This window comes from Eublepharis macularius, chromosome 12, assembly GCF_028583425.1.
Source record: "Eublepharis macularius isolate TG4126 chromosome 12, MPM_Emac_v1.0, whole genome shotgun sequence".
Lineage (NCBI taxonomy): Eukaryota > Metazoa > Chordata > Lepidosauria > Squamata > Eublepharidae > Eublepharis > Eublepharis macularius.
Window position 1 is genome coordinate 46,132,812 of NC_072801.1, and position 23,190 is coordinate 46,156,001.

At 42.9% G+C, this 23,190-nt stretch overlaps 1 protein-coding gene across 1 annotated transcript in view; it reads right to left on the reverse strand.

The window, feature by feature from the left end:
• ETV4 (ETS variant transcription factor 4) overlaps positions 1 to 22,530 on the reverse strand; it is a 34,472-nt gene extending 11,942 nt beyond the window's left edge. The window contains exons 1-7 of the mRNA XM_054993594.1: positions 22,419 to 22,530; positions 21,576 to 21,678; positions 21,274 to 21,370; positions 18,243 to 18,290; positions 6,164 to 6,217; positions 3,201 to 3,327; positions 1,306 to 1,380 (exon numbers count right to left, since the gene is read on the reverse strand). Of these exons, the coding sequence (XP_054849569.1) occupies positions 1,306 to 1,380; positions 3,201 to 3,327; positions 6,164 to 6,217; positions 18,243 to 18,290; positions 21,274 to 21,370; positions 21,576 to 21,635 (461 nt within the window). The 5' untranslated portion in view covers positions 21,636 to 21,678; positions 22,419 to 22,530. The remainder of the gene's footprint in view (positions 1 to 1,305; positions 1,381 to 3,200; positions 3,328 to 6,163; positions 6,218 to 18,242; positions 18,291 to 21,273; positions 21,371 to 21,575; positions 21,679 to 22,418) is intronic.
• Between the last annotated feature and the right edge of the window lie 660 nt (positions 22,531 to 23,190).

Here is a 23,190-nt window from a genome sequence, read left to right on the forward strand (position 1 = left end):
TAATATGAAAGGGCTCTAAAATGCCGGACATAATGCTTTAAAAAGAAGTATAAACAATCTGTAATCTAGGAAGTGCCTGGTTTAACGCTCAATTCTGTCTAAAATTCAGTGTCTCAAGCCATTCTCTCTGAGCTTCAGTGGTGACATGGGGCACATAATACCAGCCTACTTTACAGGAGTATTGTAAATCTTACCATGATAATATAAATGACATGCTTTCACCATTGAAAATGCTATACAACTGCTAAGTGTTACAAATTTCCTCCTGCAGACATGAACCCATATGGATATACTGAAGTGAACCCTCCCAAATCAGCTCCAGCGGTGGGGGGCATCCAAGACTTTTGGTTTCTGCAAATGGATGCATTGGGAGATCTGTGCTACAGGGCCCCTTGCAACATGCCAAAACAGAGGATGCCGGGATATGTTCAGGTATCAGATTGGATACCATTTCCCAGGTGCCCTTGAAAAAAGGACTGTTCATTCAGCAGTCCTGGCCTTGGAAACTGCACTTCTTAAAAATAATAAAGGTCTTTACAAGGCAATTTCAATACAGTTCTCAAGACAGAACATCCCTTCCACTGCCGGGAAAAGATTCAACCTTACCCTTTTCCAGTTGCTTTCATGCCCAGTCCCACAAAATGGAAACATTTTGGCAGGAAATGAAACATTACTTATTATGAAGTCAAAGCTCATTTCATCAGATGCATAGAGTGTACATTTATTTATTTAACTGATTTATTGATTGAATCCCCAATGGAGAGAAAGGCAAGGTATAAATGAAGTAGATAAAGTTACAAGCAACAGAAAAGTGAGTGAGTACATGTTACTAAGAGAGGCCGCTTAGAAACAATAACCAACCAAAAGGAACTGATGTTTCTATCTGGTCTCTCTTGGTAACATCTCTGCACTTCTACTTTTCTGTTGCTTGTAACTGTAAGCATAAATCCAATTGCTACATTCCATACATCTGATGAAGTGAGTTCTTACTCATGAAAGCTCCTGCTAGAATACATTTCGGGTTTTACTTTGCTGCAGCAGACTAACGTGTCTCTGGATTTATTATCACTTTGGACCACTTATTCTAGAAAAATGGAGTTCCACCCTAAGCTTACCTCGGCTTTAAAGCCTTTCTGTTTGGGCTGCGTTTGGTGGCTGGATTTATCACCCAAGGAGCACTTCCTTGCAGGAGGGACAGTGAAGAGAGATGTTAAATTTAAATCAACACAATGGTATCTACCCTGACCCACTAGAAGAGGGCAGGCTATATTACAAACCACCTGTCTACTCAATACAGTGGCTTACCTGTGTTCCATAAGGTACGTCCGGCCAGGAGTAGCCTGTGCTGGGCCTTGGGAGCTCACAAAATTTGAGTCTTGCCTACAGAAAAACACATTGATTAAATTCCACTTCCCTTACATAAGAAGAGAACTGCTGCATCACAGCAGTGATCCATCTCAGACACCAGCATCTGTCATACAGCAACCAGCCAGCTGCCTTAGAAGGGCCCACAAATGCGCCCCAGAGGCCAAGGCCTTCCCCTGAAGTTGCTACCAGCACTGGTATTCAGAGGTTTCCTGTTTCTCACTATGGAGGCTCCCTGTAGTCACCCCAGCAAGTAGCCACGGATGTGTCTCTTCGTGGATCTGTGTAATCCATTTTTAAAGTCATTTATGCTCGTGACCATCACTATGGCACTGGGAGGGAATTACTACAGTTGCCTTAGCATGACTTTTGTACAGATAGATTCTGAATAGGTCATTTATACAGAGCAATCCACATCTGGTGTTTTATAAGGTTTCCCAAGCAAAAGAGGCAGGCTCCGAAGGGCTTACAATGCAGGCTACGGGACAGGCTACGGGAAGAGAGGAGGGAAAGTCAAAGCATAAGGGTGAGGACTACAGGTATCATCATGGATGGCCAAAAAGACTAATAAGGGGATTCTAGATCAAATCAAGCTGGAATTCTCCATAGAAGCTAAAATGATGAAACTGAGACTATCACATTTTGCTCACATCATGAGGGGATGGGATTCACTAGAAAAGACGATCATACTAGGAAAAGTGAAAGCAGTAAGAAAAGAGGAAGATCCAAAATGAGATGGCTTGACTCAGTAAAGGAAATCACAACCTTCAGATTGCAAGATCGGAGCAAGGCTTTCAATGGTAGGACATTTCAGAGGACATTAATTCATAGGGTTGCCGTAAGTTGGAAGCGACTGGAGAGAACATAACAAATATAAGGCCATGCAGGACTGTGGAGGCAAGAACAGGGAAGTTTGCGTTGAATGTGGAATGGGATGGGAAGCCAGCACAGGGAGGAGGAATAGGGTAAGCTGGAAGAAGGGGTTCAGGGAGGCTTGGTGGCAAATTTGGGATTACGTCTACATAATGTGCAAAATGGCCATAAAATAAATCTATTGCTCGTTGATGCTACATATAATCATGAACAATAATAATCATGAACAAGATATAAAATCTGTCCGATGTTCACCAAGTGAGATTCTCTTCCGTTTATGTTAGGGCAGGTGGGAGAGTAGCACGGAGCTCCTGTACAAGGGGGTCCCAAAAAGCAGCACACATCTAGAAGCTTCGTATTTATCTTCTTTAACCAAATTAATAATATTAAGTAGTCTTCTGATATGAGGCCATTTTATTATTCCTAATGAAATTTGTTTGATTCAAATCCACATATTTCACAATCGGTTTATTTAATCTGTTAGCGGTCATGGCAGTCCGTACCTTGATTTTCAAGAGAAACTGCACAATATGTTTCAGGCTGCGAAAGATATTTCCCTAGAATCCCTACGTGAAGAAGGGAGCTTTGAATCTCAAAAGCTTATACCCTGAAAATCTTGTTGGTCTCAAAGGTGCTACTGGACTCAAATCCTTCTGTTCTACTGCAGGCCAACATGACTACCTACCTTAGGAATTTCAATGATTTTCATCTCATTTCAAGTTTTAATTATTATTTCATAATAATTATTTCATAACTCCTTAATATCTCCTTAAAAGGATTTACTGATGGATCTTACAAAATTCAATTGATTGATTCAATTCAGGAGAATAATTGTTTTTTTAAGCTTAGTAATTTCAACCATTAGCAGATCAAGAGAATTTTGAAAAGTTAACTTCAGGTAAACATGTTTAAACGGACAAACTGAAGAAGAACCAGATTGGATCCACTGGCACAACACTTACCTGGCATAAAGGCACTGCTCCCCATTACGGTATGGAAACGGCTGCCTGTGTCTGCAGGACCCGGACGCTTCTGAACACGGGCTCTGGGGTTCCTTTTTTATTTTTGCTGGTGGGCTGTGAAGGGCTACTGGGGGAAAAAATCAAAGTAAACCTATCTATCACCAAAGACAGACAGACTTGCTATGAACAAAGTTTCAAAAGGCGTTAATTTAGAACTGTACTAAAACAAAAAAATTAGGTTCAAGACTCCATGGAACAGGTGCTTTGTAGCAGAATTCTCAGCTATTCAATCTGCAAAGGAAGCTTGGGGAATTAGTCAAAGCTTTCCATTTCTCTCTCTATTTTGGGATCATATAGGCCATGATTAGTCCTCAGCCCCACATTCTGATCAGCTGCAGCTGATAGTTAAACTCTCCCTATGTCAAACCATGCCCGGTTCTGTATATTCTACTCTTGAACAGTTAACTGCAATGCAGCGGATACTTAAAGTGGGTCATATATGCCACCCTGTCAATTCATCTAAAAATCTGGGTGGGGGATATTCAAAACTTTAGGAGGCAAATGAGATGCATACAGGATTTTAAGTAGCCCTTTCCTTTCTACTTAATTTTTGACAGCTAGTGGACAAATTTATGCAGCTTGGCCTGTCCTAAGGAGAAAATCCAAAAATTCTCTCCCTGTGGCCAGAACACAGCAAAGAGAAAGTCTAACATTAAGAAGTTGTCTGATGGCCATCAGATATAAGGGAATATACCTGAGATCGCCATATAGTGTGTTTCTGGAGTTTTATATTCTAACTTTTATTACGCGTAGCTTGGAGGGCATTCATTGGTAATGTTAAATATTCAGTGGGCAGTACTGGATTTAAGTATCATAGTGGTAGTGCATGAGAATACTGCTTGGTTAGACACAACGAAAGTAAATGTAATCAAAAGAAAGGCAGAACTGAACCCCCAATAAGGTACCAGATGTATGCTGAACATAATGGGAGAGCTGGCAGATATGAAACTGGGCAGAAATAAGGTTTGCCACCCTTCTAGACTGAGTGGCCTCCTGGAAACTAGACCATGCACAAGCTTCAAACCAAGAAAGGACAAAAAGAGCCGCTCTAAGGACAAATCGATCCAGGGTAGGAATGGAATTCCTTCACACAGCTTGGCAAAGCCAACAGAAAGAGACATTTTGCTAGTGCCTTTGCAGTCAGGTACTTTGGAGTTCTGCCTATTCAGACAAGACCTGAGCATGAGCCCTGCTGGGTTGCAAACCTCTATAGAGCTACCCTGTTCTTGCTGCCTTTCAGAAGAACTTGCTGTTATGTTTAACTATGTTTAACTCATAGGGTTGCCAGCCCTTGGTTAAGCACATGGCATGTGTGCTGGCAACCCTCAGGAGACTGGGAGGGAGGGCAGAGACACGCTAGAATGGTATCCAGTGATGCTGTGACATCACTTCTGGCTGCATAACTGGAAGTGATGTTACTACACTGGGGGAGGAACTACAATTTTCCCAATCTCTGGTAAAAACCACAGAGTTTGGGGGAACCTGAAAGCATCCCACAATGCAGTGACACCATTTCCAGTAACGCAGCTGGACATGATTCATGAGACTCCTTTCCAGCCTCTCCAGGGAAACTTCCAGAGGTGACTTACAAAACAATAAAAACATCCAACTTAAAAAAAAACTAAGGCATGAAAACAACAAACCACTGAACAGCTGAAAATGCATGTCATTTAGGCCAAATGTAGGTTTCCACCTTAAAAAACACATTATAAAAATAGAGTTTGGAGATCCACTCCCTGGTCTGTTCTCAGTTCTGGCCTTGACACTGGCAAAGTCATAACTCTGGCTTCCCCCTTTCCCTGTTACATGACTCTGATGTCATGAACTTCCAGCTCTGTAGGTCACATGCTTTGTGGGTTCTGGGAACAGGAAAGGTTGAAGACCACCAGTATAGCAATCCCTTTGTGCATATATGCCTACTTTTAACAAGTGCACATACAAGAACATTTTTTGATAATATTTTATAGGTTCCCATTTTGTTATACAAGCATAAATTATATTATGTGTACTTTTATTGAGAATGAGTGCAGTGTGATGGTTGACGTGTTGTTCTAGGATTGGAGAGGCAGGTTCGATTTTCCCCCAGTCTGCCATGAAGCTCTCTGGGTGACCTTGGGCCACTCCCTCTCTTTCAACCTAATCTACCTCATAGGGTTGTTGTTACAATGAAATGGGGGAGGGGTGAATTGTGTACACTGTCCTGAGATCCTTGGGAGTTGTGTGGAATACTAGTGGGCAGTACCACTGCTGAATTGCTCCTAAATGAAAAATATGCACTCAGCCTACTGTTGGTGAAAACTCAAAAGAATGTTGGAAATTACTGACACGATCAAGTAAAAATACCTTCTAATTGTTCAGGGAAAAGTTACAAGGACATAGCCATTTTTCTCAAATAGTCTTTGTTACTGTTCTGAACAATACGTTTTTAAAAAACAGGAATGAGCTTTTCACCAAAATTGGGAGGGTGGGACGTGGTATGTCAACATCACTGAACATAAATGTACACCCTTGGTCAATCTTATTCTTCCAATTGAAAACACATCATCCTCCATAGTGCTAAATATCCTTCCAAGGGATGACCAATGTTTGAAAAGAAAAGAAAATTAGCCTGAAGTAGAGGAATCTGTAGAAGCAGCCATACCAATAATGTTAAACTGTTGATATTAAATACACATATAAAATCTTTTAAACGTAAAGACATCTGGAAATCTTGTAGCAAAGTGAAATTGATGATCCCTCAAAGAGTTTGCAATCAATGGGCTTGCCTTCATCCGAAGGTATAGGTGCACCCAACTCTCCGGCTGCTGGCATTTCACAGGTTTGCATCACACCAGCAGTTCAGATTGTTCTGGTCTGGCCCACCACGGCCCTGCCTGCCCCCCTCCTCCCCCTAGAATACTTACAATTTTCTGAATGGCAATCAGGCACAAATTGTTCATCGCTGTCTGGAACCTGAGCTGCAAAGGGTAAGAAGGGAGAGTGAGAATATTTACACCCAGCAAAATGCTCTCTTCAAACCAACAGGGAGGAGAAGCTGGCTACATCTGCGATGGGAACGGATCACTGCCAGGAGACAGAGACGGTGTTCCCATTGGGACTGCAATCACTTCTACGTAAGCTTTTCCCCAGAAGACTCATCCATTAGCAAGGCTAGTTCTTCCCTTCCTCCTTTGGAAGCATCAAGCCCTGTGGTTTTTCTTTCCCTCCCTTCCCGTTCCACTGTGCAGTGTTGATCTCGCTACTTCAAATCAGAGCTAGAAGAGAAACAAAGGCTACTTACTCCAAAACTGTGCTCATAAAGCAGGTTGGCCAACTGCTCGGCTGTGGTGTAAGTGTCAGTGTGTCAAACTAAGATCTGGGGACCCAGATTCAAATCTCCACTCTGGCATGGGAGCTTGCTGGGTGACTTTGGACCAGTCACAACAATCTCTCAGCCTACCTAATCTAACCATCTCCTAACATGGAACGATTATTTAGTCAACTTCCAAACTGATGACTGCAGGCATTTAAACACTGACATTTTCAAAGTGAAAACTTCTGATACTTCCCAGGAACTATTATAAGTTTGTATCTGTTAACCTAAGCTGCTTCCACACTCATTTTTACCTTCTTTACTCTGCGGAAAATTTAATTTTCTCTGCAGTAAAGGGAAAACAACGGGGTTGCTGCAGGTGCAATGTCCATCTGGGATGCTCCCCAATACATGCTACAAGGATGAGGCTGAGCTAAGCGGTACTTGAAAATGGCAGAGCTAAGTTCCACATCCCCTCCCTCTCAGCTTTTTTAAAGAGCTCTTTAAAAAAATTATTCTCCCTGCTAAGCCATGCTGCATCACTATGGCACAGATGGGAAAGATTTACAAACCCTATTAAAGGGAGAATTATGGACAAGGGGTGGGAGGCTGCACAGTTAAGGTTGCCAACCTTCGAGAGAGGTTGGAATTATTGTGGATTTACAGGTGATTCCCAAACTACAGAGATCAGATGCCCTGGAGGAAATGGCTGTTTTGGATGGCAGGCTCTATGGTATCATATCCCTGCTGCACAGCTTGGGGTGGTGGTGAACAAAAGGCCAGAGGGGAAAGGGTTAAGCACCTGTTCTTTCAGCCATTCCTCTGCTGGCAGCCTCCTGTAGCTCTTTTCAGCTGAAGAAAAGAACTGTAAAAACTGTATCACTTAGCTTGATGTTCAGCAGACAGAGCCTTGTACAGTCAGAAATTACAGCCCCTGTTAAAATTATTTGCCAACCAAGCTTGGATAGAGGGAACAGTCACTGAGCAGCTAAACATACAACGTCTCCACTGAGAGCAATTGTTTGCAGTGCAGTAATTTCATCAAGGAACTGTCAAAAGCATTATCTATTACCAGAACAAATCAAAGTATGGACAAGTATGAGACGGTAAACAATTCTAGAATTCAACCTTGGGACTAAACACACACTCAGCTTCTTGACTACATCTCCAGCAATGCAATGCAAAACAGTACCGTGCTTTGGGCAGGATCCAGCCAGCTTTCCTACAAAACAAGGAAGGAAGGATCTGCTTTGAAATGGATGTTATGCTGGGTGGGGAATTATGGGACCTGTGTATAGAGTTTCCATCCTCCAACTGATCTCCAAACTAGAAAGATCAGTTCCTCTGGAGAAACTGGCAGCTTCAGAGGGTGAACTGTATTGGCATTACACCCCTGCTCAGCTCCCTCCCCTCCCCAAAATCCACCCTCCCCCAGGCTCCGCCCCCAAATCTCCAGGAATTTCCCAACTCTGCACACATGGACAAAAGCCATGAGGAGTGGAGCCTGTATTAAGGAGAATCTGACAAGACTGAGCAAACCAGCTGGCTGGATCTCACCGTAAGCACAGAATCTCACAGAAGCACAGAATCCCACAAATCCAGCTAATAAGACTGTGCATCTTCCAAAAGTCTCCCAACAGGTACTTAAAAATCATTGCAATGCCCCCAAACAAAAAGAAACCAATCCAAACATGGAGAGCAGCGGCCACCGTCGCTCACTAGGCCTGCAGCTCAAAGGGTTTTTTCCCTAAGAAATGCTGCCAACACCTTACCTCCCTCTCTTCTGCTTGTTTATTAGGGTGACACAGACCAGATCCAGGCAATCTGTGGGTACTGTGCTATTGCAATTATTCAATTCCCAGATTTATAGGAAAATCCAGCAGGTAAGGATTACAATATCCAGCAGTGTCTGGATCCTACCGTACAACAGGTGAGGGAGCCATTTTAAAATGAATATTCTGATCCACGTGGTTCTTTTCACTCCATTTACAAAACACAGGACAAATACATCATATAGCAATACTTGCTAAAAATGAAACAAATACGCAGCACTTCACACACAAGATCGTATTACTATAAGTTCTGAATCTGTCAGAAATCATAAGAAGGAATCTTTCATAGTCACTCTAGGAGAAGAGATTGAAAAATGTAAAGTGATCACCGGATCCAAGGGCATAATTGTAATCTTTTCATCTGAGCTTTGAGGGAGTCCTAGGCAGAACTACACAACAGAGAAGATTGTCTTTGAAAACCCACCTCGATTTCGCAAGAAAGACCTAAGAGCAGAGGCTGTGAGGATACCACTATTCAATTACATTATTGTTTCTGAAAGAAACCCACAGCTGTGGACTTTCAGCTCTGGCATTGGCCAGGGGTATCCTTGCCCATCCCAGCTGTTAACATCAAGTAAGGACCACATAAGTGAACCACTGAGGTAAATCAATCAATAACTCAGGGCTCCTTCCCCTGGCCACTCAAACAGGCAGTTATCCATCTGCTACTTTAAAAACCCACCCTAGACAAAAATGATGCAGCCAATTATTGCCTGGTCTCTAATCTGTCCTTTCTGGGCAAAGTGACTGAGAGAGCAACTCCAGACCTTCTTGGATAACTCTAGCATTCTGGATCCTTTCCAGTCAGACCAGGGCATGGGACAGCAACAGCACTAGTAGCGTTAGTGGATGATCTCTGTCTGAATATTAGTCAAAGGCCATGCCTCTTTATTGCTTCTCCTGGATCTATCTGCAGCCTTTGAAACAGTAGACCATGCCATCCTGTTGATGCATTTAGAAACAGAAGTGGGCATCAAAGGATGTGCCCTGGACTGGTTTAAATCATTTCTCATGGAACGGACACAAAGGATTGCTGTTGGAGATCAGCTGTCTCCAGAATGGGAACTATCTTGTGGGGTTCTGCAGGGTACAATCTTATCTCCCATGTTATTCAGCCTCTATGTAAAACCTTTAAGAGAACTCATTCGCAGCTATGGAGTTGAATGTCATCAGTATGCAGATGACACCTAACTCTATATCTCGCTATCCAGGTCCCCACAGGATGCAGGAGAAATCTTAGATCGCTTCCTGACAGACGTGGTGAAATGGCTGAAAAACAGCAAATTGAAATTGAACCCAGACAAGACTAAAGTAATGCTTGTTGGGAAGGCAGAGATCTTGAAGGATATTGTATTCCCCACTTTCGATGGAGTTTGTTTGACCCTCGCTGACTCAGAGCCAAGCTACAAGTGACTTTTTTCACGTGGAGAACATTTGATTGTTTTCGCAAGTTTTCCTGGGAACTGAAGTCCGAGTGTCCTTCCCCTCTCTGTTAGAATCGCAGCCTGAAGAGCCAGAGAAAGCCAGCGGCAGCGGCAGCTTTTGCAAATCATTCCTCCAGTCACAAGCCCGCTGCTCTCAATGATCGTTTGGGAGCGGGCAGCTGCTATTTTCTCCCTGGGCGTCCTGCTCACGGGGAGCTTCACCGACAAGGTGGCTTTCTCCAGAGCAGCAGGCTTGTGACTGGAGGAACAATTTGCAAAAGCTGCTCTTCAGGCAGCGATTCTAACAGAGAGGGAAAGGACACTCAGACTTCAGTTCCCAGGAAAACTTGCGAAAACAATCCAGTGTTCTCCACGTGAAAAAGTCACTTGTAGCTTAGCTCTCAGTTAAGAGCCTAGGAGTTATACTGGATCCAGTGCTATTACTAGAAAAATGAGTTAAAGCAGTGGCAAAAAATGCTTTCTACAACCTCACTGTAGCCTGGAAGATAGCTTATCATCTTGACATTGCCTACCTAGCCATCTGAATCCATGCTATGATAACATCAAGGCTTGACTATTGTAATGCACTATACATAGATCTCCCATCTAAGTTAACTAGGAGTCTCTAATTAGTCCAAAATGCTACAGCTCAACTGTTATCAGGAGCAAGCAGGAGCATGAACATCACTCCCATCCTACAGTCACTCCACTGGCTACCTATCAATTACCGTGCTCAGTTCAAGGTATTGGTTATTACATACAAAGCTCTTCACAGCCTTGGTCCGACATACCTATGGGACTGCATCCCTCCCTGTGTTCCTCCACAGCAGCTTCACTCATCTGAACAGGGTCTCCTGTAGGTGCCAGGCTACACACAGGTGAAATCAACAGCAGCCCGTACACGGGCTTTGTGGTGGCCCTTACCCTATGGAATGACCTGCCTGAGAAGGTCAGGAGAGCCCCCACTCGCCTGGCTTTCTGCAAACAATGCAAAACCGAATTATTCAAAAAGGCTTTTTATTCAAATGGTAGGGCTGTATTGCAGGGATGGGGTCTCAGATGCTTTGCTAATGAGTTAGGGACCATAGACTTCACCACTGTGTTGTCTTACAAATTATCTGTTGCTTTAAATATGTACTCCTATGTACTACCTGTGCTTTATGTTGTCTAATGTCAGTCCAAGAATTGATTATGTTCTGTTTCAGTATTTCTTCTACTCTGTGTTGAATTCTTGCTAATGCTATGTCTTTTTAAACTGTATCTATTTACCCAATGACATTGTTTATGCAAATGTCCTTGATACTGTATGGAAAATATATTTAATACTGATTGTACTAATATCATACTGTGTAATCTGCCTCGAATCTCAGTGAGATCACACACAAAGGCAGTCTATAAATGACATAAATAAATAAAATAAATCCTTCCAAAAGCAGTCCCATGGAAGAAAAGTTTACCAAAACCACTTATCATTCATAGGTCTCAAATTTTTTGGAAGAATCAGTTTTAGAACAATTGCAAACCAAATAGGTCCTCTGCTTTTAAAACATACTGTCATATGCACGTTGACTCGGCAATAAATCTCACTAGTCAATAGATCTAACTATCAGGCAAATGTACACAACAGTGCAGTTGCAGCTGATTTTGTTAAAGAACTCACCATCTTGGGGAATTCTTAAATCAAGACTGGGGATCTTTCCACATGCCATGTCTTAATCCCACCTGAATCGAGCATTTGAATGAAGCAAGACAAAGGAAGCTCAGTGATTTCTGCTAGACACTGAACTTCCTCCTCTTGCATCTCACACATGTGGGGGGTCTCTACTGGCAAACAACCAAGAAGTTTGGAACCTCCTTCTCCAACCAAGCTGGATGGCTAGAAAAAGGCAGGTAGACTTGGAAGTATATTGCACAGCTGCCACAAAGCAGTACCACAGCAGTACCACGAAAACCATATACACAATCCCCAAAAAGCCTCCAAAAAACAAAGCAATGATTCCTAGAAAGACAAAGAAAGAATCCACAATCATTTCCAGCAACTTCAAACACATAAGTAAAAACACAGCGCTGTACAAGAAATTAATTGCAGAGGGCTCGAATCTGGGTCTCAAATGAAGAAAGATAGCCAAGAACTTTCAAAAGATAGTCAAGCACTTTCGAAATACAGGTATGATCATGAAAGAACATTACCGAGTCCACGCTCCAGTGTAGCATCTACTAGAGAGCAAGAAGAGTTAAGAGAAGAGGAAAGGTTCCCAAGCAGGATTCTCCCACGTGACCTTTGAGGGAATTCTGAACCAGAAAAGTGCAGGGACAATGCAACATACTCTTCAACAAATTGTGATACACCACATGAGGGCTCTGCCTGTACCTCCAGAATGATCGATTCGATTTTATTCAGTACTTTTCTTATAAAAATTCACATTCTACACATTCAACCATTTAGGGGGCACCTATGTTGATCCATAATATTTTGTGCATTTTAATGTACTTGGTTAATTTATTTTATTATTGCTTATTGTATGTTGATTTTAGAATTATTGTTTTCTTGTTATTATTGATTTTAACTGTTGTTCACCGCCCAGAGTCTCTGAGGATGGGCGGTTTATAAATCGAAATAAATAAATAAATAAATAAATAATTTTCATCCTGCCTTTCATCCCAGGAACTCAAAGCGCTGTGCGTAGCTCTCCCCTCCTCTACTTTACCCGTATAAGGTTATGTTGAAAAAGTAATTGGCACAAGGGCAGCAAGTGAGTTTTTCTCTGGAAGGCAGAACTTGAACCTAGGTCCTGCCTGACCATCCTTGCTGCTATACCACCACCACTACCCCTCTTTCTCTCATTTGTCTTTTGTGTATTTCATACACACTGCAAGTATTATCCCCCTGGAATAACTATGTTAGTCCACAGCAGCAGCAACAACAAGCTTTAAGGGCAAACAGATTTATTCTAGAAGAAGCTTCATGAACCAGAGTTTGCTTAATTTGGAGTGCCGGGAGACCATTGCCCCTGATTTCCTTGAACAAATCTAAAAGAAAAATCCAGTGGCACCTTAAAGACTAGCAATCTTTATTTCAATAAGAGCTTTTAACAGTCACACAACTCTCTTTTTCAGATACATGAGCAGAATGCAAAAGTCTAGCCTAAGGGAATTGTGCCAATGCTTCAAGACCACACCCATTCAAAAGGATGCAATAATCTGTATACAACGATCCCCACAACAAATCTTGGTGTACCCCAAGCTTGCATATACTGTTAATCCTTTTTCTACAGTTCTCTGGACAAGGGCCAATGTCTAAAGGAAGCCAGAAGAATTAGGAAGCAGAGTCCTATCAAGAGCCAAGTCTCCGTGTTTTACATAAGCCTGATCCCAAGATCCTTTCGGTATATAAAAAAACAGTCATTTCTATTTTAAAAAATTAAAAACAGATTTTTAAAGAAATCATATTAGGTTTATTCTTTCAATTAGATGACCTAATGAAAATATTAAGTCATGAAATGCCTACAAAACTAATGGTGTTTCTGATAATATCTGGATGCATGACGAATCTACTCATTGGAGTTTACATGGACAGCCTCTTAAAACTGGGCCTCTGCCAATCATTCCAAGTGGAAGTTCTATATAAAAGAATGAAAATAGGTGCCTTTTTAATAAGTACAAGGCACAGTAATAAAATGTAATCCCTTCTATTTATTACTGTGAAAACGAGGTGTATTTTTAGACTGTCAGCCAAATAACATCAACATGATCACCACCAAGATTCTTTTCATACTGAACAGAAATCAACAATTGTCAAAGGGAGATTTGGGGGAAGAGCTAGAAAAGTCACTTACCTGAGTCTAGGAACTGGCATAGCACAGTGACTAACAGTGCAATCCTAAAAAGAGTTACTCCACTCCAATCCCATTGGTTTCAATGGGCTTAGAGTAACTCTTCTTAGGATTGCCCTGTAAGAGAATGGCCTGTAGTGCACACAGCCCCTAGTTAAAATTCTACCCTCTGCCATGAATTTATTTATGCTATTTATAGTCAGCCTCTCTCACTGAGACTCAAGGAGAATTCACCAAGGTAAGCTTTAAGCAAACCACTCTCAGCTCCCTCAACTGTAATGGGAGGATAATAATATCTTTATTAGGAGAACTATCAGGAAAATGGGTTGGATCCTGCACAGAATCCCTGCTAACTGATGGAATTTCCGGCAGTGAAGCATGAATTATCTGCCTCACCACTCCTGCTACAGCCCAAAATGCTGCTCCTGGAGGTCAGGGGATCCACAGGCAAAACACAAGAGGGGAGTTATAGGTCTGCCGCCCTGGCAGGGCAGTGCAAGGGAGGGGCGAGGACAGAAATCACACACAAACCTTCTATCAGCAGAAATTTTCTGTTAGATCCAAGCCTATGCGCATGAAAATGCTTTGAATGCTGAAAGCGCCACATGAATGCAAATTATGCCTCAGAGGAACAATACTCTCTGCCCACTAGCTACCAGCCTTATTTCTGCAAACCTAAATCTTCAAGTAAGGACTCTTCTTGAGCATGCTTACACAGAGCTGAAAGGCCTCCTTTCCCCAAGATGCTGAATGAATGCATTACCTATGACTCATGGAAGACTTATTTAGAAGTGCCTGCGTGAAACTTATGTGAATGTGTAGCTTCAGAGAAGATTGATATATGTAATAATTTTGTTCTGAATTTATAATGTGTAAGAGATTAACACTGTATCTTTGTTATTTGTTCTCTGTAACCAGTCTTTATACCACAAATAATTTTAAAAATTAAAAGAAAAAACACAGTTACGTGGCTACAGAGAAATCCTGGATTCCACAATTGCCGCCTTAAGCAGATCTAAATTATATAACATCAAAGCTGCTTCTGCAACATTACCATTAGTTATGAATTATATTCCCGGGTAGTGTAGGGACTCTATTTAGTTGATAATATATAGTTTAATTGTTATGGCAACCAATTAGTATGCATTCATGTCTAGGAAATACATGAATTAGAATGTGGGGAACTTGATTTTTAAAAAATGGGTCCTTTTTCTCAGCAATTATTTAAATGATCTTGAATTAAAAATCAATCACCCTTAGCATTAAAAATAAACAATTTCATGAAGTCCACAAACCAACATTCATCACTATCAGTAAAAGGGTGTCAGATGCTTACAGTGAAAGGGTTGAGTCCAACCACCCTTTTCACTCAATCCCAGCCAATCCCCTTTCTTACTACAGCCATTTTCCCACATGCCTTTTATCCATGCAGGTCCCACGATCCCCAGCATAGCCGTTCGGGTTGGTTGAAAGGGACGACCTCCCCTTCCTTTTCCACCAGCAGGAAAGGTGGTTGGATTCAATCCCAAATCTGCCAACAGTTGATAAAAGTGCCATTCTCCACTAGCATCAATTCATTTCCCCCTATGAAATGTACTTCCAAAAGATACTAGGGGCTAATGTGTAGTGGTTAGACTAGGATCTGCAAAACCCCCGATTCAAATCTGCCATAGAAGCCCACTGGGTGACCTTGGGCAATCATTCTTGCTCAGCCTAATATACCGCACAAGGCTGTTATGAGGATCAGAATATTGTAAGCCACGTTGGTTTCTAATTGGGAAGAAAAGCAGGGTGTAACTATCAAAATAAATACACGAAACCCCATGAGGGGAATTATATTATAAAACTGCACTTGCAATCTTGACCCCATATTCTAGGGTACACTACATATGCAACAAATCCCAAGAACCCCTTCTGCCGCATCATCCTCAGAAGGGGGCAGCTGAGCACTGAACAAAGGGTGAGAGAAAGAGGTGCTATTTTTGTTCTGAAAGACACACATACACCCCAGCTACTTTTATCCCTGCAGGGTTCCTGATCTCTGTTTACCTAGCAAAGGCAGATCAGAAACCCAGCAGGGGCCAAACGGGAGATAAAAGCAAGTAACGGAGGGGAGGGTTTGAACAGAAGGATTAAAGTTTCTCTTCCTGCCAGCACTTTCTCCAATGCAAATCACCCTTCTACTGGGGCACCATGCAAGGGAGAGAAGGAGTGTCAGGACTTCTCTACATATTTGCAGCGCCACGTGGAAGAGCCTGTCCCCAGATGTAAAATGCTAAGTGCCTTCTCTAAGAAGAAAAGCTGAAGCAGCTGGGATTTGAAAGTGGGAGGGGGAGGAGAGGATTTAGACATTTATAAATTATCAGGAAAAAGCAGAGACAGAGGGATTGTTCTCCCTCTTAAAACACTTGTGTATACAGTCAACAATGAAACCAACAGATACCACTTCCAGTTGGGCAAAAAAAGAGAAGTATTATGCAACTCATGGAATTGACTGACACAATCATACAACTCCCACCAAACTCACAGAGGCTTAATTTTAAGATTTTGGTTTAAGAAACTGTGCTTTCTTTGCAACTGTTCTCAATTTTGTTTTCCAGCTCATCCCACATCAAATCGACAGCGCCCCCCCTCCCCCCATGACCCATCTTAAATGATAGCTTTTAATTGATAACTAGATGCTGGTTTGCCTGTAAATGAGAATTCTCTCTCTCTTGCTTTACTTCTAGACTAAACAACTTTGCTAATATATTAAACTCACAGAATTTCAGAATTTTGGATCTTGAGTTACAGTGTACAAAATTAATAGGCCGGGGTACTGCTAAATTCTGTACCTCAACCTACTAAGGGGCATTCTCAAGGGTAAGGAAACTGATTTGGCATATATTTCTCATCATTCATTGATTCTCTTCTCTTTGTGAGGTTATGAGCACCAAAAGATCCCAAGGAAGCCATTCTGTTTTACTGCTCATTCCCTGTATGGTGCTAGCTCTCCCTTTTTTTCATATAAATATATAGCAAAGACATTAATTTCACAGATAAAACCAAGCCACTAGACCTCAGGGTTGTTATAATATATCTCACGGCATGTAAAGTGTTGCTGCACACCAGCAATTCTATTTCCCTAACAGCCACACTACCAATAAGAGTGGCATGTCTCAAAGGATGGGAAAGACTGAAAAATTAAACACCTTAACCCTAAGCAGATTTCAACAAAGACATGCAATCATGTTTAATTTGCACAATGAATCCAACTTCTGCGAATTGGACTTTCAAATTATTTAGAACCTTTTGAAAATTGTAAGCTAAGGAATCCCATTTCAGAAGGAATCACAGACAGTTGATGATCATGGAGAAGTTTCTTTCTTTCTAAGACCAAGAGTTCTAATGCCTTGTCCTTTGATGTGGGAGAAATTGGAAGCCCTGTCTCAATCTGTTAAAACTCCTATAAGACAGGACATTTCGTTTCTGAAACTTGAAACATTGAAAAATACTAGAGACCAACACTCATGTAGTCCTAGTTGAATAGAGAACTATATTTCGTTTTTAACTGTCAGTTTACCTAACACATTTCCAATCTGAATATAAAAGCTTACATTATCATGAATGTATCATCAAGTCATCCTGGTGGAATTCCCCCTTGGTGTGTGTGTGTTTATTTGCTAACAACATTGACAGGATGTCATCTTTATGAAACAACTAGATATGATTTCTGAGCCCTCCATTACTTTACAAGGTAACACACATTGCAACCACAGGGCTGAAGTAAACAAGACCAATACCCTTTTTAACCTTTTCAAAATGTCAGGTCCCCAGATCCCTGTCTGCCAGAACAAAATAAAAGATCCACTTCAAAACGGCAATTAACTACCATTTACATTAATTGGGCTCTCGAGAAATCAACAAGTTTCCTTCCCAGGCTGAACTTAGGAAGCAGAGAAAGAGTTGGAGAAACACCCAAATCAAACCTGCCACTGGAAGATGAAACTCAAGCCATTCTTAATGTGCCTGTTTCAAAGGCTTAAAAGTAAGGGGGTCACCAGCAGACCTGTGAGAGCAGGCTGAGCTCGCACTCAAGTCAGACAAGCATACATCCTGCGTTATCTCACTGAAAGCCAGTGGAGGTGAGCTGGTTAGTTTCAGACTTCGGATTTCCAAGATCCAGGATCAAATTCTCACACTACCACAAAGTCTACTGGGTCAGTTACACCTTAGGCCAGCATGGTATAGTGTTGAAAGAGCTGAAGTAACATCTAGGAGACCCAGGTTCAAATCTCTGCTCTGTCATGGAAGCCCACTGGGTGATGTGGGGCCAGTAACACATACACACATGCTCACATAGCTAGATATGTCATCTCAGCAGTTGCCAGCCAGTGTTGCAAAAGAACGTTTTCACTGGGAGAAAAACCAGCCCCAAGCCAAGTTCCTTTCATAAGCAAATACCAACACAATGGCGTGATTCATATTCCTGAGTTTACCCAAGCCAGAGATTCAACTACATATATTACCGTCTGGAACTGAAGAATGAAAGCAAAGAGGAAATCAACCGAAGACTGAAGGCAGTTAAAGTGGGTACGGGAGGTGACAAAAGAAAGGCTTACCTTCAGTTAGCCAGACTTCTTGAAACTGGTTTAGGTCATGGAAAAGATCTGAAAGAGAAAAGGACGGAGCGCAGTGACCACATATCCACAATGCCTGGAGAAGCAGAGAGACAGCAGACGGGTTAAAGGGCAGAGATGTACCATTCCCAGAAATGTTAAAGTCAAGGGGGGAACCCACTTGGGGGGGGGTCACAGAAATTCTTATCATATCTAAACTAATTGGAGGGGGGGAGGATCACAGAAACTAATTTTTCTGCTTTCACATACAAATTGCATCATTTATGACTTAGCTTGCATATACATTTGTACTCTGGGGGTATTTATGACCTGTTTGAAAGAACAAATGCCTTCATCTTTCTAAAAGACTCACTGCAAATATACCTAATGCTAAAAAAGAGAGAGCAGGAAACTGCTGCAAATTGCTGCAGCCTGTGCCCCCTTAATGTTTTTGCCCTCTCAAAGGTAAAAAATAAAAGTGTGTTATTTGGGCAGAAATAGTTTCATACAGGCATTCAGGGCTACCAGCATATTTAGGCATTAACTTGATAACAAGGAAAACACTGAATTATTCAATAGAGTTATCATACCGGTTCTAGCATATTAACTGCAGCCACATTTAAACAAGAAATTGATGCTTGAAGTTACATCTACAGTACACAAAGGAACCGTCATTCTCTAATGCAAAGATTTTCTTACAAAAAAACTTTCACACTACAGTTTATGAATCAATGAAACATTTTACTAATTCTAAAAAAGATTGATTTGGTGATCCAAATTTCTAACTCTTTCATTGGGATTTTTTTTTAAGTTTCTAATTCCCGCCCCCGCCCCCCCCCCCCCAGGCCTTCAAACCTCTGTTAAAGAATACATCAAACTGCAAGGACAAAGAAACATGGCCCCTGCCAGTCCTCAACTCACCTTGCAGAATCCCTCTATATCATTTTTTAAGACCCAGAAGCTCTCCCCCACCTAAAAAATAAGGGGTTGGTTTGATCCAGTAACTCTCTTCTGCTAAGCAAGAAACTTTGCTCTGCTGGAAGATTTTTCACTCGGCAGATGGTAATCGTGAGTCAAGCCAGAATCATTTTGATGCCAAGTCTCTGCCCTACGCCACCTACATTTTTGTTCCCTTATCTCTACTCTGCCTATCAGGCTAGGACTCTTATGACATCCAGGTGAGAAGCACAGCCAGGTTGGACCAGGAGACTCAGGTATAAACCCCCACTCAACTGAGAAGTTCTATGGGTGACTTTGGGCCAGTTGTATATATTCTGCTTCACCTACTCCACAGGGCCCTTGTAAGGATAAAACATAGAAAGAGATGGCCACATAAACCACCCCGAGCTCTCTGGAGGAAAGGCAGGATAAAACTGTGATAGGTAGGGCTGGATCCAGCCAACCCTTTTTTTTTTACTCTGCCCCACCCTATTCCTGTTCTTGCTCTGGCCTCTGTCCCACATGTATTTTGTTCATGCAGACCCCAAGATCTCCTGCAAAGCAGTGGTCAAAGGGGAGCCCCCTTCCTTTTTCAGCATCAGGAAATCTGGCTGGATCCAACCCATTCGACAGATCTGATTACTGACCTGCTATTGACAGCAAAAAGGAACCATAGATGTCTTAGCGTGGAATAAAGTTGGAACGGTGAACTCCTTACTCAGGTCTAACCTGGGCTGGTGGAGATATCATCAGAATCCCCTGGTAGAAACAGGTGCTTGTGGGGCTGGTTTACCACACCAGGATGCTTATCTGCATGTGCAGTGGGCTGCTTACAGTTTAAACCCTCTGAAATATGAAGGAACAACAAGCTCCACTACAACCCTCCCTATGCCATTCTGTGCTCCTCTGCCTTCCTAAACACTAAAATGGAATGCCTACCCTGCAACCATCACAGACTAGCCTTGTAGTTGTCTCCAGTACTCAAGGGGCACAGCTGGAGCAGCCTGCCTGTACTAATTGCAGAATTCAGACCCATCCACACTGCATGAAGAAAGACTGAGGATCTGAAAAGAAGGGAGGGAGGAAGCTGCCTGGAGCCCATCCACTCTTGGGAAAGAAAAGCATTCTAGCACACAGTGAAGCATTCAAATGATAACAAGCTTAGGATTTTTTAGAACAAGGAAGAGCAGCGGGTCATTGTGCAAGTAGGGAATTTATTTTATTCATTTATACCCTGCCTTTCTCCCCAGCAGGGACCCAAAACAGCTTACATCATTTTCCTCTCTTTTATTTTAACCTCACAACAACCCTGTGAGATAAGTCAGGCCATGAGTGTCGGCCCAAGGTCACCCAGTAAGCTTCCTTGGCCGAATGGGCATTTAAAGCACTCTAACCATGACACAATACAGGCAGTCTTTGAGATGGGGAACTGAGAGTTCACAGTATTACAGAGCTAGAGACATATTATCTGATCATAGCTATCCCAAGAGGAAACTGACGTCTTCACTCTATTGCATTCATCAGATAAGATCAGAAGTATTTTGTTGTTCGCCAGATAAATGCTGCACTATCTATACAAATCCTACATTGATATAAGGTTTTCCCATTGTCCTACAAAAGGGACAGCTTTAATTATATATATAATATATAATGAAGACATCTGGCTTAAAAAATGAGAACTGATACAGTCTAGTGTATGCTGACTTCAGGCATTCTTATGCCATGATGTTCTTGGAGGTCTTGAGGAAGTCTTATTCTTTCTATTCCTCAGTTCCCCATTCTGTAAAATGGGAACAATCACTGTACTGAAATGGTAAAGAGTCCAGTAGCACCTTTAAGACTAACCAACTTTGCTGTAGTGTAAGCTTTTGAGAATTGTGGTTCTCAAAAGCTTATGCTACAGTAAAGTTGGTTATCTTAAAGGTGCTACTGGACTCTTTACCATTTTGCTACTACAGACTAACACGGCTAACTCCTTTGGACCTATGTACTGAAATGTCACCAAACTAAATCTCATATTAGGATCCTGCTGTTACAGCACAGCAGGCTCTGGATCTAATCCCCTGGATCTTTCACCAGCACCAAGCATACACACCTTCTGGATCTGGGACATGGGGCACGCCTGAGTCCATGCCTTTCCTCCGTGTGGCCATCACAAGCCTGCCATCCAAGGTTCCATTTCCAGACAATTTCTGGAAAGTAACAACACGTGAGGTTCGTCAGAGGTCCAAGCAATAGCCCTATCAGTTGCAAAAATGACTGACAATAGGATTGGGGAGAGGGCTGTTTAGAGCTCATTCCAGAGCTCTAAACAGAGTTCCACCCTTCTAAGTCCTCTGACTTCAATGGGCTTAGAAAGTGGCAACTCTGCTTAGGACTGCACTGCTTGTCACCCACCTGTGCAGCTGTATAAGGCACTTGCTGGTCTAGGTAGCCTTTCATCCTCCCATCAGTCATGGGTGCGGATACTGCACCCGCATGGGGGGGCAGATGGCAGACCCTGGAAGAGGAATCACAAAGGGAGGGAAAGTAAATCAGTGAGAGAGAATATAGCAAGGGAGGAGTACTATGCACTACAGCAAGCACAGCAGGGATCTTGGGGGGGGGGGGTGGAAGGTGCAGAGTGAGGATGCCCCACCTTGACTTTCCTCCCCCCCCTCACCTCAAATGAAGGATACTTAGCCGAGAGGAGGAGAGGCCTTGGCCAGGGACCTCGACCCTCACCCCAGCTCATCAGGCCTCTCCACTCTTCCAGACTCCTTCCCAAATTTATCACACACACACCCCGGGTACTCTCTCTTCTCTGCCTAGGAGGGGAACCCCAGCAAAGCCACCCTAGGCAAAGTTCCACCCTTCTACGTTCCATGACTGGAATGGATCTCGAGGACTGCACCACTTTGCTCAGGACTGCACCACAAGAATACCTGCCGTTCTTTTCACCAGACCTCTGCCTGAATTGCCTCCTCCCCCTTTCTCGCCTCATCCATTTTTTTGCTTAGCCCTCCCATCCCCCCATTTCTCCATCACATTCTACTTGGCCCCCGTTCTCTACACGCCGCCCCGCCATTTCCGACTTCTCTCTCCGTCTTTTCTGTATCCTGATTCCCGCCGCCCCTCCCCCCCCCGAACTAGGCCCCGAAGTTCTTATTAAGCCCTCCCCCAAGGTATATACAAAAACTTCTGCAGTGAATCGTAAAGATACCGCCCCGTTTCCATGCAAACTTCTCTCTTCTCCCTCACCTGAGACTGGAAAGGGGGGGGGTCACTTCAGTTCTTCCCAGTCGACCCCCACCCCGAGGCAGCTGATCCCAACTCAACAGGGATGCGCCGCTTCTTGTGGGTCGGCGCCGGGAAGGGCTGCTCCCGCCTCCAACCCGGAGTCGTTCCCTCTCTCACAGAAAACACACAGAGTCTTTTCTGTTTCTCTTTGTTTCATTGACTTTGTGAATGGAAAGAGGGGAGGAGGAATTCCCTTGGCTCGTTGGGACACGCCCAACCAATCAACGCTCAGCGTCGCTCTCACCCAGTCGGGATAGGGCGTGCTGGGACGCTTTGAGCCAATCAGCACCGGGAGCTCTAAGATTCATTCACTGCTGTAACTCCCATTCATAAAAAAACAAGCGCTCCCAAAGTTCATTCATAAAAGGCCCGGGAGGGAGGGAACGTGTCACGGGGTTGTAGACATGACGGCTGGCTGGACTTCTGCAGAGACTTTCTCCCTGCTTTCCTCTGGGCCTCAAATTGGCTGCGCGACTTGCTTTTGCAAGAGCGTTCGTAGTTTCTAATACCCCCTTTCCAATTTTTAAGATCTGAAGGGGTGGGCTGTCAATGAAATTACTAACAAATCCAATCCTCACGGCCTGTGTTTAGAAATGCCAAAGAACTTATGGCTGTAACACGATTCCTTTTTTAAAAAGTGTCTGTTCTTCAAGGACGCCATTTCAGGTTTCAGAGAAGGAGGGATTTCAAGAGGGGAGGGGCAAAATCCTCAGCAAGGTTCAAAAGGTGGTTC